The sequence below is a fragment of the Phalaenopsis equestris genome, unplaced genomic scaffold (assembly GCF_001263595.1).
Source record: "Phalaenopsis equestris unplaced genomic scaffold, ASM126359v1 Scaffold000838, whole genome shotgun sequence".
NCBI lineage: Eukaryota > Viridiplantae > Streptophyta > Magnoliopsida > Asparagales > Orchidaceae > Phalaenopsis > Phalaenopsis equestris.
Window position 1 is genome coordinate 463,136 of NW_018165278.1, and position 17,350 is coordinate 480,485.

The 17,350-nt window shown below is 33.4% G+C and overlaps 1 protein-coding gene across 1 annotated transcript; it reads right to left on the reverse strand.

Annotated features, from left to right (window-relative positions):
* Window positions 1–3,263: 3,263 nt before the first annotated feature.
* On the reverse strand, window positions 3,264–5,438 carry LOC110031535 (BTB/POZ domain-containing protein At1g50280-like). Its single transcript, XM_020734780.1, has 3 exons — window positions 5,235–5,438; window positions 4,081–5,154; window positions 3,264–3,831 (listed from the first exon to the last, which is right to left on the reverse strand). The coding sequence occupies exons 1-3, from the start codon at window positions 5,433–5,435 to the stop codon at window positions 3,403–3,405; spliced, it is 1,704 nt and encodes a 567-aa protein (XP_020590439.1). The 5' UTR covers window positions 5,436–5,438; the 3' UTR covers window positions 3,264–3,402.
* Between the last annotated feature and the right edge of the window lie 11,912 nt (window positions 5,439–17,350).

Genomic DNA, 17,350 nt, shown 5'->3' on the forward strand with positions numbered 1-17,350 from the left:
TACCCAGATTTAGAATATCCACTTACACCAATGAAAATTACTGTGGAGAAAACTCCACCACCGTTTCCTCAAAGATTGAAGCAACACAAGCAGAATAAACAATTTTCCAAGTTCTTAGAAATTCTTAAGAAGTTAACGGTAAACATTCCCTTCGTAGAAGCTTTAGAGCAAATGCCCAATTATGTGAAATTTTTGAAAGATACTCTGAACAAGAAAAGGAAGTTCACTGATAACGAAACTGTTGCACTTAACAAAGAGTGTAGTGCAATTATTCAGAAAAAGCTTCCTGAAAAATTAAAAGATCCTGACAGTTTCACTATACCGTGTGCTATCTGTGAAAAATTTTATGGAAGAGCTTTGTGTATTACAGTTTTGTTGGTTTAACAATTGGTTTATCCTTAAAATGGTTTATAGATGTATAATGAAGATTTTTCGCTTTATATTTTATAATTTAGGAGATTTAACATACCAAATGGTTTTATGTAAATTTGCTTACCAAATTCTCATATTGCCCGCTAATTTTGCAAAGTTATCATACTTTAGTAGATAAGAAGTTCTCCTATTTATTATATAACCATTGAACTTATAGGTAAGAGAACAAATGGACAACACAAGGGACAACACATCATCCGCTAATCGAGCAAAAAAAAACAAAAATGATTTTTTGTGACATAAATTTGAGAGAAATTGAGTTAGGAAAAAGACAAGCAACCTATTTTAGTAAAGATGGCTAGCAAAATATTACCAAATTTTTTTGAGAAATAATGAGTTGATTGAATGATAGAACACAATTAAAGAACAAGTGAGATTAACTAAAAAGAGATTGAAAATTTTGGAAGTGACAATAATTTGATAAATTGACATTAGATTGATTCCAGAGGCACCACTTTCAGAACCGTATTTTTCAAACAAAAATGTGTATTCTAAATAGAATTGTGTTGATATTGTGAGGAGTATTACAGTCACTACTCAACAAGCAACACTTTTAGAACTATATTTTTCAAACAGACTAGCGGCTTCAGAAATACTAGCTTTTGATCAACAGATTTTCAACAGCAACTTCTGAACTGGGCTTTTTTACAGCAACAACGGAAACAAACGCACCCTTAATGTGTGCTTGGAGCATTGGTGTGATGGTAGTGCAGTGCTGCACCACACTTGTTTGTGTTTGACAAAACAAATTTGTCAGTTTTTTTTTTTTAAATTGCAATGAAAAGTTTTGTTTGCAACCTGACCTAGCTAATCTTGGCAAGTGTGATGGCCTAGAAATCCGCAATCTAACTTTTTGAAAATTTTCTTTTTAATACTCGTCATAGTTTTTAGAATAAGAGTTTGTTCTACACTAAATTCACAACTACTACTTCAAATAGTTGCAGCCAACCCAATGAGACTCTTAATACTGATAACTACATAGTGCAAGTAAATTTACATATTTTGTATTACACTTCGTGTTATTGGAATTCTCATGGATTTCAAAATGCAAACTCAGGGTCTATTTGGGGTAGTTGCATCTGTTTGAAGAATCAGCTGTAAAGATGTTGAGGAAAAAACTATTGTTCAAAAAACCGTGATCACTATTATATATATATATATATTAAAAAAAAAAATTTAAATGAGGGCCACCGAAATACATGTTTGCAGTGATGAGAGGTGGAGATCAGATACTGCATACATTTCTGCATATGGTGTCCCTATAGAATAATTTTTCCATTAAATGAGTCACTTGAAGATGGGTCATGCCCTTTAAACATGCAACATGCCTCTAAGGCTTTTTTTTTTATTATCATCATTTAGTAAAATATTGTTCAGAAAAAAACATTTTCAAAATTTGTCATTTCTGCCATAGAAAAGTCTTACAACCAGCACTTCATTACTTGCTATTTTTTTCTTGGGAAATGTGCATACATGTCACAAATTCTTATGTATTTACATGCCTATCATCTAAAATTTAATATTTACACTTTTAACTCATGTATTCACTCCTAACAAAATAATGATGACGATATTTTTAAATTGATGTTAAATTTAAGTGATATGCATGCAAATATGAATGTTTAGTTGTTGAATATGTAAATGCATAAACTATGACATTTAAATCTTAAAATAAGTTGCAGAGCAGATTCACAGAATTTCGCTCGGTCAAACCCGACATACCTTGATCTTCTATTATCTATACGCCTCAATACTATAATTAAATTAAGTTAAATTTTAAAGGGCAATTCCATGGTAATTTTATATTTAGTGTTTAGGATGTAGGATTTAGACATCACAAGGTCATTATCCAGTTAAAATAAGGTATTTTATTTGGTTAGGTAGTTTTTTAAAAAATTAAAACTTCAATTAAAAATAAGGAATTTTATTTTGTGGGCCATAATTGGCTTCTTAGGGACCCACAAGAGCATTGATCTAGAAGACCATATGGTCCTTTTAAGGTTTCTGGATTCATTGTCTCGTGACATTTTAGTATTTAAAAAACCTATCTCTACATTAGTTGCTCCAATAAGACACGGGGTTTTCTCCTTTTAATCTCTGTTGCATAGCAATGCACATGAAGGCATCCACTAAACGCCAAAAATTTACTTATGCCAAGGAGGTTATTCAGATGGTATTGAGGGGTTATATATGTGTTATACCCATATAACTTACCTGTAACCTATCTGTAACCTATCTGTAACCTACAAATATATGAAAATAGAAGCGTGAAACTTACTAGAAGGTACAGGTAGGTTACAGAAAAGTTACAAGAATGTAACGCGGACATAATCCCTTAATATCCTTTGAATAACCTTCCTGACATATTCATGGCATGTGCTACAACACCATTAAACGTCACCTTAGCCGAATGGAGATGGCATCCGCGTTTTACAACCGCAAAAAAAAAATCATTTTTGCGGACCAGCATCGACAAATGATACTTCACCAAATCATACCTTGCGGTTTACTGCATTTCCGTCCAATGCAAAGGAGCTGGAAAGCCGGTCCAAAGCTTTAACCGGCAATGGTATTATTTCTCAAATCCATTCAAGGAAATTTTGTTAAACCCTTTTTTAAGTTGCCGAAGCAGATTCCTTTCATCCATATCCTTTTGAACCACGTTTCAGTCAAAAATAATTGGAAACGGAACTATAAACTTAAGTTTTTAACAGAAAGAAATGCTTTTTAATTTTATTTGTTTTTCATAGTATTTAAAACCATCAAAACAATCAAAACTCGAATTTCACATCAATCTTAATCCACACAGAAACCAAATCTAAAAATCATGCTTAATATACAATAAAATTGCAGACAAAAGTTGTCTACAGTGAGCTAATTGTACAAGAAACCAAGGTAGAACATGGCTTTACGAAGTACATGAAAGCTTCCATACATCCATTCCCATCTGCTGAAGTTGCCTATAGAAAATTAGCAGAGCTTGGTCATGCCCCTGCTACTATAGTATGTAGGACTTGCAATAAAACTTCCTCTTACCAACTTGGACATCTGGCCTCTCATCTTTTCACAAAGCTGCTCAAGCTCAATCACCCTGCTCTGCATCTTCTGCAGGTCCAATGCTGAAATTTCATTCTCAGTGTAATACTCAGATGAATTCTGCTGCTCTGAATTAACTCCCCAGGAACTTGTGGCTGAGGTCCGGCACTCCGCTTCAGCGGCTTTCACCATGTTCGTTCGGATCTGGACCTTGGACTGCTGAGACACCAGTGCCTGGACTGCCACACTAGGAGGGATCCTTGGGTTCTTTGCAAGGTCTTTGCAGGTTTCAAGTGTGAGCTTCTTGTAGTTTAGGCATCGGCACAATATTGTGCGTTCCTCAAAAGTCAAATTCGGATGGGACTGTTGTAAGATTAGAACCATACATGGATTACATTGTTTAAGTTGTGTGAGAAACAACTGATGAATTTCCAAAGAAGATTTAGATATTGCAGCTCAAAAAAGATTGGCAGAAAACATGTTTAGTTTGAGATTTATCAGGAAAAGCATTACTCAGCCGCAATCAAAGCTTAAGAGAATTTTCTACAGTTTTGTTCAATAATTTCATGTAATCATCACACGGTCACAAATTAATAAAACATATGATTTCACCTCAAGATAGATGTCTAAAGCTCTGTAGACCCCATCATACAAGTCTCTTGCTGAATCGGGCAAGCTTTCAGCGACAGCTAGAAACTTGGAAACTTTCAAGCTCTGATCAGGAGAGATTTCCCTCAAGTACTTGTCCACCAACCTCCCTACCTTCTCCATTCTCTGAAAAGACACAAATCCTTCCTGATAGCTCACAAAAACCCTCACCAATCTAATCACCAGATTCACATCATAAACGCCTTCTTTATGTCCTGAAACAAGTAAGTCATCCAATGTTGCCATATCAAGCATTGAGCCAATTAACCACTCAAGCTTCTCCCTGCTTTCTTTTCCAATTCCTAGCCTTGAAACCACACTCAGAACCCAAAATAACCCCCTGCAACTGAACGCATCTCTCCCAGCTATCACCACTCCATGAACTGCTGTATCAGCGATTCCCCTGTAGTCCCTCTTATGACTTCTCTGCTGTACTGATTTGAGATAGTGCAGTAAAAATCTGGTGATGGTCAGATTCTTACTGTCACTTCCATGGGAACCCAGCTCCCTCATCATTTTTTCAATGATGCAGGGTGCAAGGGCTGTTAGGTCTTCAAACCACCACTCAGAACTAAAACCCGAAGCATCTGTTGAGGAGGAGGAAGAAGGAGAAGATTGTAATGGAGTCAGTGAGGTGAGGGGTATTTCTGGGTTGGCTGAGATCTTGACAATAAGACATGAGACGAGCTTTTGCAGGAGGCCACAGGATTCAGCTGCGTTGAAGAAAGGTTCACAGCTTCTAATAGAGGCGAGAATATCATTCCAAGTCCAGTAGAAGAGGCCGTCCAAAAATGTCTCTGTTTGGCTCAAAAGGTTGCAGATGGCAACCTCTTCATTCATCTCAAGAAATATTGCGGCGCAGTAAAGAATGCAAATGTTCGAGGGGTTCATGTTTATCCTGCCATTGCTGTAGCAGAATCTTGAGACCAATTCGAAGCTATCAGGGCCGCCGGGGAAATCTGTGAATCTGATGATGGTTCTTCGCTTTCCACTCTTCACAATCTTCCTCAATCTTCCGGAGAAGGAACAGAGAATACTCTGTCGGGTAGGAGCTCCAGTAGGATGAATCATTGAAGTAATTTCAGAATGGAAATTGAAGAGTTGAGTTGTGAAGTTACCTGGTTGAGGAAGAAGGTGTGATGGTCGTTGATGTAAATCTTCAAATCGAAGAGATTATTCATGGCTATCAGTAGACTGTAAAGTGTAGTTATGAGTTGCAGTGGAGGCGAAGAAGACGGAAGAAAAAGTGTACTGTATAGAAGAGGAGCATAGAAATCTATCAAAGATGTGGTCTTTTTGGCTTCATATCGAATGCTCATAGACAGATTCGTGCATTTGAAATGCTCGGGTACGCTGGCATATATATAAGGCTAAAATCTTGATAAAGATATTCAACCTAAGAGGTGTTTGATAGCCTATTTTAAGTAGGATTAAGGTGCACATATAATGTAAATCCACCAAACATAATTTTATGGTTGTTTATCTTGCCGTCTCTTAAATCAAAATTTTCCAGCGTCGTAACGTAAATCTTGGATTTACTAAATCTTATCAGGAGGTGGAGTTAAAGGATTTACAGTGGACGAACGTCTGCCTCAGTTCTTCCACCAACCTTGTCTCTTAATTCTAGCTCGTCACATAGAAGAAGCTCAAAGGAAATTGACTCGTGTCATCACTTGCAACATGGGAGAAATTCGAAGGTATTCGATTGCATCGTCGCTTTGCCATCCCAATGATGCTCAGTCTTCATCATATTTATTTCTATAAAATGAATAAATTCAAAGAAAATAGTTAGTAACTACCCTTAGATGGTGCCATGCAAGATTTGATTTTGTCCAATCAATTATGAGCACACATAAGTTACAAGGCTCACGTCCTCTTGTTTAGGGATTGGAACTCAACGGTGGATCTAGGATTTTGGCAATGGAACAACTGGCGAAGATTGTTAGGGTTCTAAGTGAAGCTCATGGATGAATCCTGCAGGGATTTGCTAGGGATTTTGGTTAGTGTTAGGTTAAACCTGAAAGGAGCTATTTATAGATGGGGCTAGTGATACCCCCTAATCAAGTGCTCTAACACTCTTGGTCTCACGAAACTATATTGGTCGTATCAGTAACATCGGGTTTCTGAGTGTGGAATATTGATCCCATATAGAATTAGGGAATTGGACTTGAGAGAAATTCTAGCCTACTAGGATTAGTTCTTAGCATGGAATCTAGATTAGGTGAAAGCTCTACAAACTAATACTACAATATTGCAATCAATTTTAGATGTTAAACCCTATAGAAATCCTACTTAGCTTAATTGGATTGGTGATTATGAAGATAAATAATTACCCTCCCTTGCAATGTGATAAGTAGTGTGTAGGAACAAAATACTTAGAATTAAAATCATTGTTAGTGATAAATGGGAGAAATTATCTTTTTTATCCTCTCCTGAGTGCATAAAGAAGTTTGGTTAAACAAATTTTAATTCCTTAAAACCCAATTTGAACCCATCAAAGATTATTTCCTTATCTATTCACATTGCCCAATGGACTAATTTTGCTTCACCCAATAGTTTAATGTGTATACTCTAATCGTTCCTCTATGGCTCTCCCGAGTCATTATGGATCACAACATGTTTTAACTAATTATTTGGCCATAATGAAAAGTATCCTAAGCATGAAAGAATACTCATCACATTAAAGATTTAAAACCAATTTTAAATGCATCCTATAATCCTACACCACCCAAAACCAAGGGAACCAATTTTTTTCTTTTTTTTTCCTTTTAACAATAGGATGTATAGTGCAATCCTTAGTTTTACTTTGATGAAGATTATTATATCTAAATAGGCTTTAATAGTTTTGAACTCCACTATCAGCCCCCTAAAATAAAACCAATCACACTTTCACTTTTTCTTTTAAATTTTTCAAAAGAAATGTGTAATATTTGAAACTTATGATTTTACTAGAGACTAAATTCTCATAAAGTATATATATTGGATACCTGGTTAAACAAGGAAATAATTCTTTGTAAAAGTAAAAAGTGAAACCAATTTTTTACAAGTTAAACTATAAGTTCACTCCACACTAGTCTAAACTCATTTACATAGAATTTAAAATAAAAATATTGTGTTTTTCCTTACTCAATTGCAATAATTTCAGTTTGACTGCACATACCTCAAATTATTTTTTCAAATGATAACAATTTTGAAATACAAGTAACAGAGGACAAATAGGTTTAAGCTTTTAAGAGATTTTTCTCTCCCTCTCACACCACCTCTTTAACATGTATAGCAATGTAAAACATGAATATAAGCAGGAAGTAAATACAACTAAATTACTTTCTACCTCATGATTCTATCATAAAAAATAAACAGGTATAAATAAAAAAGACAAGGAGGAAACAGTAAGTGAATCTCAGTTCAATAAGTTTAACATAATATTTTCATTAAAATAACTATAATATTTCAACAAATCAGTTCAACATGTAGTCCAACGCAATAATAAACTAATCCAAATATTACATCAATAACATCAGCAACAAGACAATAGAAAAATATAAAGAAAGTACATCATCATAGTAGCTTGGAAAATAAAGAAGCTTTAGTACATTCACATCAAAATAAAAATATATTCCTCATCCTCATCATCATCATCATCACCACCACCACCATCATCAGCCTCTTCCTCTAAATCCTCCTCCATCAGTTTGCTCTGCTCTTATATCTGGTAAGGAGGATACATTGGGAACTCTACTGAGTTGTATCTCCCTATCCACTGATTTCTTCTATACGCCTTCATAATGTTAGATTTCTGCTGCTTTATTTCACGCTAATGCGCATGAAAACAGGCTTCATGATCATATTGGCATTTATTATGCCAATCAATATGAGTCAAATGTTCTGCGATGTCAAAAACTTGGGTTTCTGCAATGACGATATCATCTTGTATGATCTTCAAGCGTTTTGACATTGGGGCCATGCGAATAGAGGTCGAGATTGAGAATACAAAGTAGATAGAATTTCTATAATATAAGCTTACATTAGCCTTGATAATGAGCTTCAATGGATGAAGCAACTCCCCCTATTCCTTAAATCTAACACTATAATGCTGACAATGGGCAAAAATAGTGGAGGGATGTCCTAACTTTAGAGTAGATCCTCCCTTAATAGCATTGAAAATGTTGTGGTAAAAAAGAGAGCCAATGTCTATGGTTTTCATAGTATGAATACAGTAATTGAGAGCAGCTCTCTCACGCGTCACCTCATTAGATTGGTGGAAGAGAGAATCTTGGCAGAAATGAAATAATTCCAAGCCTAAGAAGGTGCATTAAGTTTAGATGAAGAAAAGTTGACCTATTGGTCATTCCTCATCTTCCAAGTTCCTTCCCCATTAGTAAAGAACTTGATAATCTCATCAAGCTCAATACCAGTAGGGTCAAATCTAAAGCAAAAACTTCTTGGAATATCTCCAAAAAAAATGCATTAATGCGTGATGGGGAGATTTTCAGTTGCTTCTCTCTAACAAAAATTGAATCATTAGAGGCATCAGGGAGGTTAACATAGAACTCCCTAACCATAGAAATCACTGCTATAACTGTAGTGTAGCAAAGAGCCGCTCAATGAAGAGCCACAATCATACTTTCTACAACACCTCTGGGGCTAATGAAACCCAATTCTGGAATTAGCTTTTTTTATACTAAGAATTCGTTATAACACTCCTGAGCTTTGGAGCTAATGAATTTTTCCTATTAAAAATACTTGTGCCTTTGCTTCCCTTGATTTTGGGTGACATAAGTAAGATAGATTATGCAAATTTCAATGGATGAGGTTAAGAGTTTGATGTAGATGCACACAATATGCAAATTATGGGCTTAATCAAACTCTCCACAGAAAATTCCTCTCTTCTTCATGAATTTCCCAAAAACTCAAAATTCTTGAATGAAATAAGGGATACAAGCACAACAAGCAAAAATTTACCTTAGTAAGGTGATTTTCACTCTTCAAAGCCTCTAGGATGAGCAAAAATGCAAGGGGAATGAAAGCCCTAAGAGTCACCCCTAAATCACTAAAGAGGAGCCGTGAAGAAGCTCATGCAAAAAAGACATAAACCCGAGTAGTTTTGTAGATTCCTCCAAACAGGAAGGAGTGGCACCTAGGTGTCGTGATGGTGGAGCCAAGACACTTGCGTGCAACACCATTGTGCAGGGATATTGACGCTTAGGCGCTAGTACTGCCCTTGAAACTTTGGTGTCAGGAATACTTAGACCCATATGCTTGATTCAAATTTGGTCATGGTCATTTAAATTAAATATTTTGATCCTCTCCAAGTACTTCATCACATCGATAAACACATAAACACTAATGATAAATTGGAATCACTCATGCTTCTCACCACATCTCCCTTATCTACTTCCTCATCTTCAACAAAATCTTTTTTCATTAAACTACAGGGTGTTTATAGATATTTTGTAGTCAATCCCTTGGGCAATATTGTTCCTGATCAATTTGCTTATGTTTTTCCAAACCTCAGATGTTTTCTTTTCCTTTAAGGTGTACTCCACTAACAAATTAAATGAATGAAACATCCACATTCTTCTCTAATGGTTGGTTTATTGAACCACTAAGATGGAAGATTAAGGTAAAAAATAGGAAGTAAATAATTGAGATGTACCTTTTCTATGTCCAAACTCAACATGTCTCTGGTATATCATTAATTCTGATTGACGGCCAAGATATAGAGGATATGCTTGATCCTACCGCTCCTAGAGAACATACACAAGTTTAGTTACAATGAGAAGACTAAGGAATTGCCTCTCTGAAATCACATTGAGATCAAAGCAATCCACTCTCAAACCTAAACATAAAAAAACATATATAAACAATGCACACCACAACAAACAACAACACAACATACTAAAACAACAACAAACTTGGGTTTCCTCTCAAGAAACACTTGGTTTAATGTCATCAGCCCGATGATTCAAATATTTACTCAGGTTGACCCAAGATTAGGACCTCATTAACTATATGTATTTCACCAACAAAGTAGGCTTTAAGTCTTTGTCCATTCACTTTTAATACCCTACCACTTTAAGAATCTTTAATATCTATAGCACATTAAGGATAAACTATAACTACAGTAAATGGTCATGCCCACCTGAACTTAAGTTTTTTAGGAAATAATTTCAATCATATATTTTATAGTAAAACCTTCTATCTAGGCTCACAATTATTCCTAAGAATCTTTCGATCATGCCATTTTTTATTTTATCTTTATAAATTCTTGCATTTTCTTAATTATCTTGTCTAATTTCCTTGAGTTCGTTTAACTGTAATAATCTTTTAACACCATCTTCCTTCATATTATAATTGAATTCCTTGACAGCCTCAATAAGCTTTTTGTTCTAATTTCACTAGTAAGTGACAAGCTTTGCCAAATATAAGCCTACATGAAGTCATTCCTATAGAATTTTTGCAAGCAGTCTTATAAGCCCATAATTCTTCATCTAATCTCATAGACTAATCCATCCTACTAGAATTGACAATTTTTTTTTAAATCCTTTTGATTTCCTTATTAGATACTTTTGCTAAACCACTCGATTTTGGATGCTAAGTTATGGCTATATTTTATTTAATTCCATACTTAGTAATTAATGTTTCAAATTTTTATTCCTAAAGTGGCTTTCCTCATCACTAATGATCACTCTGAGCATGTGAAAACTATTAGAGATATTTTTGTTTAAGAATTTAGCTACACTTTGAGCATCATAATTGGGAAGAGTTACTGTTTCAATTCATTTTAAGACATAGTCCACAACTATTAGAATATATAAATTTCCCAATAATAGTATAAAGGGACCCAGAAAATCTACCCCAAACATAAAAAAATTCAATCTCCAAAGTTAAATTTAGGGGCATTTCATCTCGCTTAGTAATATTATCTACTTATGACTTCTATCACATGTTTTTATATATAAATTCACATCTCTAAATAACGTAGGTCAATAAAATTCAGATTACAAAATCTTTTAAGCAGTCCTATCAACTCTAAAATGTCCACCAAATTCAAAATTATGGTATTTCTAAATAATTTTCAGGGTTTCATGTAAGGTTACACATCTTCTAATTACTTAATCCTTACATTTTTTATAAAGATATATCCCAGAAGTAAATTCTGACGTCAAGTATGAATTTCTTCCATTAATGATATGTCATGTAATAGGGCATAATATCACTAACAATAAAATTTACTATATCAGCATACCATGGAATGTGCCACTCAGTAATAACAAACAGTTGCATATCAAGAAAATTCTCATTTATTTTACCTTAATAAGAATATTGATCTCCCTGATCAAGACTTGATAAATGGTCAGCTATTTGATTATTACATAAAAGTTAAATATTTGCACCGAAATGTCACATATAATCAATCTCAGTTTGACATCTTTTTTAAACATCAGATATCTAATAACATAATGGTTAGTGCAAACAATACATTTTGTTCCAATCAAAAATGGTCTAAATTTATCTAAAGCATATACTATGACCAACAACTCCTTCTCAGTAGTAGTGTAATTAATTTAAGCTTCATTAAGGGTTTTATTGGCATTGTATATAGCCTTAAACATTTTATCATGTCTTTCTCCTAAAACTACACTAAAAGCTTAGTCACTAGCATCACACATTAGCTTAAATTGTTTACCCCAATCAGATGAAACAATAATAGGAGTAGTGACTAATTTCTCTTTAAGAATACTGCTGGCATTTAAGCATTCATGGTTAAAAGTAAATAAGACATCCTTTTTTAAGAGATGACATAGAGGTTGGCAATTTTGGAAAAAAACTTTATATATCGGCTATAGAATCTAGCATCTCCCAAAAAACTTCTAACTCCCCACACAGTAGTAGAAGGAGCTAGTTTTTCAATCACTTGAATTTTTATTGGGTATACTTCCATTCCTTTTGCAAATATTTTATGTCCTAATATGATTCCTCCCAAAACCATAAATTGCCACTTCTTCGAATTGAGAACCAAGTTGGTTCTTTTACAGTATTTTAACACTTCAGCTAAATTGTATAAATAATAGACAAACGATGTTCCAAACACTGAAAAATCATCCATAAACACTTCAATTCATTTCTCAATCAGGTCACAATAAATAGACATCATACACCTTTAAAAAGTAATAGATGTGTTACACAACCCAAAAGGCATTCTTTGAAAAGCAAAAGTACCATAAGGACTTGTAAAAGTTATCTATTCTTGATCCTAAAGAGCTATATGGATTTGGTGATACCTAGAATATTCATCTTGAAAGGAAAAATATGATGACCACCTAGCCTATTTGATATGTGATCTAGAAAGGGTAAGAGAAAGTGATCTTTCCTAGTGGAAAAATTTAATTTTCGATAGTTTATACATATCTGCCACCCAATGACAGGTCTTGTTGAAATTAGTTCATCCTATTCATTTACAGATATTGCCACTCCCCTATTTGATATAGGATAGATAATACCTGCATTGAGCCATTTCAATATTTCCTTTTTAACAACTTCTTTCCATAATTGAATTTAATCTCTTTTGTGGATCTGCCTGACGTCTATGATCATCTTTCATCAGGATCCTATGCATACAAATAGAGGGACTAATCCCATTTATATCTTCTATGGTCCATCCACAAGCTTTCTTATAATTCTTTAGAATATTCATTAATTTATCCTTTTGCAAACGAGACAATTCTGAGGATATGATAATTGGTAATGTAGATGACTTCCCTAAGTAAGCATACTTTAAGTATGTGAGAAGCACTATCATCTTAAGTTCAAGGGGTTCCTCAATACAAGAAATAAGAGGTTTACTTTCATATCTACAATCTCAAAACTCTCCTAAAAAAATTTTGAGTCTTCAGTAATTAATAAGTCTGATTCATCCTGAAATTCTGTGTCATTCTCATCATCCAAATCTAGAAATTACTACTACACAAATAATCAATTAAGTTCATCCAAACACACACATCGTCATTTCCTTTCGAAGAATATTTCATAGATTTCAAGACATAAAATCCAACTTCTGAATCCATCAGTCTCATAGTTAATTCATCTTTTTGCACATATATCATCACTCGACTACTGGCTAAGAAAGTTTTACCTAAAATGAACGAAATTTCTTTATCTTCCTTCATATCCAACGCAATGAAATCAACTGAGAAGATGAATGTGTCCATCATGACTAAAACAACTTCTATACCTCCTTTGGATAAGTAATCGAACGATCAGCTAGTTGAAGGGTTACAGTAGTAGGAGACACTTCTCCTAATCCTAACCTTCTAAACATAGATAATGTCATAAGGTTAATACTTACTACTTAAAGCTTTTCAATAAAATATTTCTCTTATTACACAAGGAATAATAACGCTCCCTAGAACTTTAACTTTCTGAGGAAGTTTCTTCTGAATAATAGCGTTGCACTTTCATTGAGTGCAACTGTCTCATAATCTCCAAACTTTTTCTTCTTGTTAAGAACATCTTTCATGAACTTTACATAAGTGGGAATTTGCTCTAGAATTTCAAAAAAAGGAATATTAATAGTTAGCTTCTTAAATACTCTTAGAAATTTTTAAAATTTCTGATACAACTTCTGTTGTTTGGGTCTTTAAGGAAATGGAGATGGTGGTTTTTCTAAGTTAATCTTAGTTGAAGAGAATATTTTTCTAAGTTTTTATAGATTTTCTCCAAAATTTTGTTAGCTTATACAACCTCTTTTTCAACATCAATCTCTTTTTGAAATACATCCTTCAACTCTCTTCCACTAATTGGACAGATTTTACATGCTTACTATTCTTCTCTTTAGGATTAATCTTAGTGCTACTAGGAAGAGTTCCTTAGGTTCAATTTCTAAGGGAGTTAGCAATCAGTTCCAACTGGTTCTCCATGTTCCTTATTGTCGCACTTTGACTTTGTAGTTAATTCCCCATCTACAAAATAACCCCCTCCTAAGGCAACTTATTCTCGTTAGATTGTGGGTTAGAGTTAAATCTCAAAGGATAAGAAGGTCTATAGTTGGTATTGCATTGATTATTCCATATTCCTAAAGTATTTTCCTGGTAATTTCCCCATTTTTAGTTTCCCCCACCAGAATTGCTATTCTAATTAAAGTTAGGATGGTACTTACAACCTGGGTTGTATAAATTAGAATAAGGGCTGTTAAGTCTGTTGTTAATTGCATTTACGGTCTCAAATTATGAAGTATTAGCATCAACCATTTGTCTAAATGATTTTTTTCTCAATTACTAGAAGTACTTGAGATTGGCTCATTCCAAATTGATCTAGCTTTCTTGATGTTACTACTAGCTAAGAAGTTAGAATTGACAACACATCCATTCATGCACAATAGCTAACTTTTTACGGTTTACTCTTTCAGAGGGCCATTCAAAATTGTTAGTGGCCATCTCCTCAATCAAATAATAAGCTTCATCAAATGGCTTGAACATGAGTGAACCACTCGTGGAAACAAGAATAATAGATCCAAGGGATCCTACTAAGCCATTACAAAAGCTTGAATAATTAACCAATTAGGCAGAAAACGATGTGGACACTTCCTTAGAATTTCCTTAAATCTGTCACATGCCTCATAAATTGACTCACCTTATAACTGGTAAAATGAAGTAATATTGTTTCTAAGGTTAGTAGTTTTTAAGGGTAAGAAATACTTAGCTAGAAATTTTTGGGCTAAGTCACCCCAAGTCCTAATTGATCCATGTGCTAATGAGTTCAACCACATTTTAACCTTATCCCTCAAGGAAAAGGGAAAAATTCTATGTTTAACAATGTCGTTTGACATGCCATTATAATGAAATGTAGCACAAAGTCTTAGAAAACTTGCTAAGTGTAAATTTGGATCCTCATATATGGTTCCCCCAAATTGGTTATTCTATACCATTTGGATAATATAAGGCTTTAATTCAAATGTGTTAGCTTTTACGGTAGGAGTTTGAATACTTAAGTGAATTTCATCTGTCAAAGGAATAGCATAATCCCTCAATGGTCTATGCGCATTATGACGATCACTAATATTTGGTTTTCTAAATTATTTTGTTGAATGTTCACCATTTATTTTATAAGTTTGTGAAGTTTTTTTTCTATTTTCTAGTTTTCTCAATAGTTCTTTCTAGTTTTAAATCATAGGGTTCAAGTCTTACAGGTCCTGCACTACACATTCACTAACTAAAGACTTAACTAGTAAGTTTAGCACAAACACACAAAAATAACTTTAAAAAATTTATTTTTTTCAAATAAACAAACACTTACACAATAAAACTATAATACAAATTTTGAAGTCTAATTCTAATTGATTCAACTAAAATTTTCTTAAGTTAACTACAACGTAACTCCCTGATAACGGGGGCCAAAAGCTTGATACCCCTAATCGGGTGCTCTAGCACTCTTAAGTCTCATGCAAGTATACATGTTGTATCATTAATATCAGATTTTTGAGTCTGAAATATTGATCACATAAGGAATTAAGGAAAGAATTTTAGATAAAAAGAGTTTTACCACTGTGGGATCGATGTTGAGGTTTAAAAGAAAATCTTATATTACTTGAAACAATATGTTACATGCATAGTAACCCTAGGGCACAAACTATTCATCAAAATCTAAGTTTTATAATATAGCTATTGTACACACTAGCCGCTAAATATATTGGGTCAAGTTTTTGGTCATTTTTTGGAAATTAAATAACTACGTAATTGCAGGTCAGGTCAATTTTTTTGTCCCATTGTTAAGGAAGGAATGAAACAAACAGAATGTTTTGAGTTAGAAATTTTATTTGAAGTGTAAACTTATTTTAGGAGAATTATAGTGAATTTTTTTTATAAGTACTTGTTTATTACTTTAAAGTATATAAAATTAAAATAAATTTGAAAAACATAAATAAATAAACAAATATAAAAATAAAAAACTAAAATGTTTTATTTTTGAGTGTTTTGTTTAATTTTATTTTTTAACTTTCACTTTTGCATGCGTAGTTCAAGATCTGAAGGTTTAGTACCTTACAGTTTTGAGTTATAATGAATCATAAAAAAATTAGAAAATGAAAAAACTTCACAATTTCTAAGAAATGGTGAACACATCATATAATAACATTGATAATCAAATTGTTGCAAATGATTATCATGTACAAAGGCCTTTAAGGGACTATGCAAACTCTATAACAGATGAAATTTATTTGATCATACAAACCCTTGTGTAGCGGCTAAATCATTTGAACTAAAACTATTATTATCCAAATAGTACAAAATAATCAGTTTGGGTGAACACCATATGAAGATCCAAACTTACACCTTGCTAGTTTTCTAGAATTGTGTGCAACATTTAAGTACGACGATGTATTAAACGACACTGTTAGACTTAGACTTTTTTCTTTTTCCTTAAGGGATAAAGCTAAGATATTATTAAATTCATTAGCACCTGGATCTATCAAAACTTGGGAAAATTTAGCAAAGAAATTCCTGGCTAAGTATTTTTTGCCTTAAAAAACTACTAAGCTTAGAAATGATGTTACCTATTTTACTCAATATGAAGGTGAGTCAATATATGACACTTGGGAATTATTTAAAAAACTCCTTAGGAAGTGTCCACATCATGCTTTTCTAGATTGGTTAATTATTCAAACATTTTATAATGGGTTAGTAGGCCTTATATCTATTGTTGGTGCTCCTACTGGATGCTCATTAATGTTAAAACCATTTGATAAAGCTTATGAATTAACTAACAAGTTTCAACGGCCTTCTAAAAGGGTAAATCCTAAGAAAGTATCCAATGTTCATAAAAATGATGTAATCTCAATTTTGGCATCTCAAGTTACTGCAATATTTATGAAGTTAGATCAATTTAGAATGAAATTTTCTCAAAAACTTCATATGATTAAAAATAGAACTAATAACCCATATTCTAACTATTATAACCTAAGTTGAGAGAGCCACAATAAATTTAACTGGAATAATAATTCAGGCGGTTGGGAAACGAGAAAAATAGGGTAATACTAACTATAGAACTTCTTATCCTCCTAGATTTACTAATAAATAACAAATTAAGGAGAAGAAATTGTCTGTAGAAGAAGTGGTGTTACATATGAGGAATCAATTTCAAAGTCAAAGTGTTGCAATAAGAAATATTGATAATCAACAGGGACAAATTTCTAACTCACTCAGCAATAGGCCCCAAGGAACACTTCATAATAACACTG

Excerpts from the sequence above, each read along its gene's own strand:
- LOC110031535 (XM_020734780.1), bottom strand. The coding sequence starts at position 5,435 with ATGAGCATTCGATATGAAGCCAAAAAGACCACATCTTTGATAGATTTC. Across the intron at positions 5,155-5,234 it reads ACACCTTCTTCCTCAACCAG|AGTATTCTCTGTTCCTTCTC; the intron begins GTAACTTCACAA and ends CCTACCCGACAG. Across the intron at positions 3,832-4,080 it reads CTTTAGACATCTATCTTGAG|TCCCATCCGAATTTGACTTT; the intron begins GTGAAATCATAT and ends ATCTTACAACAG.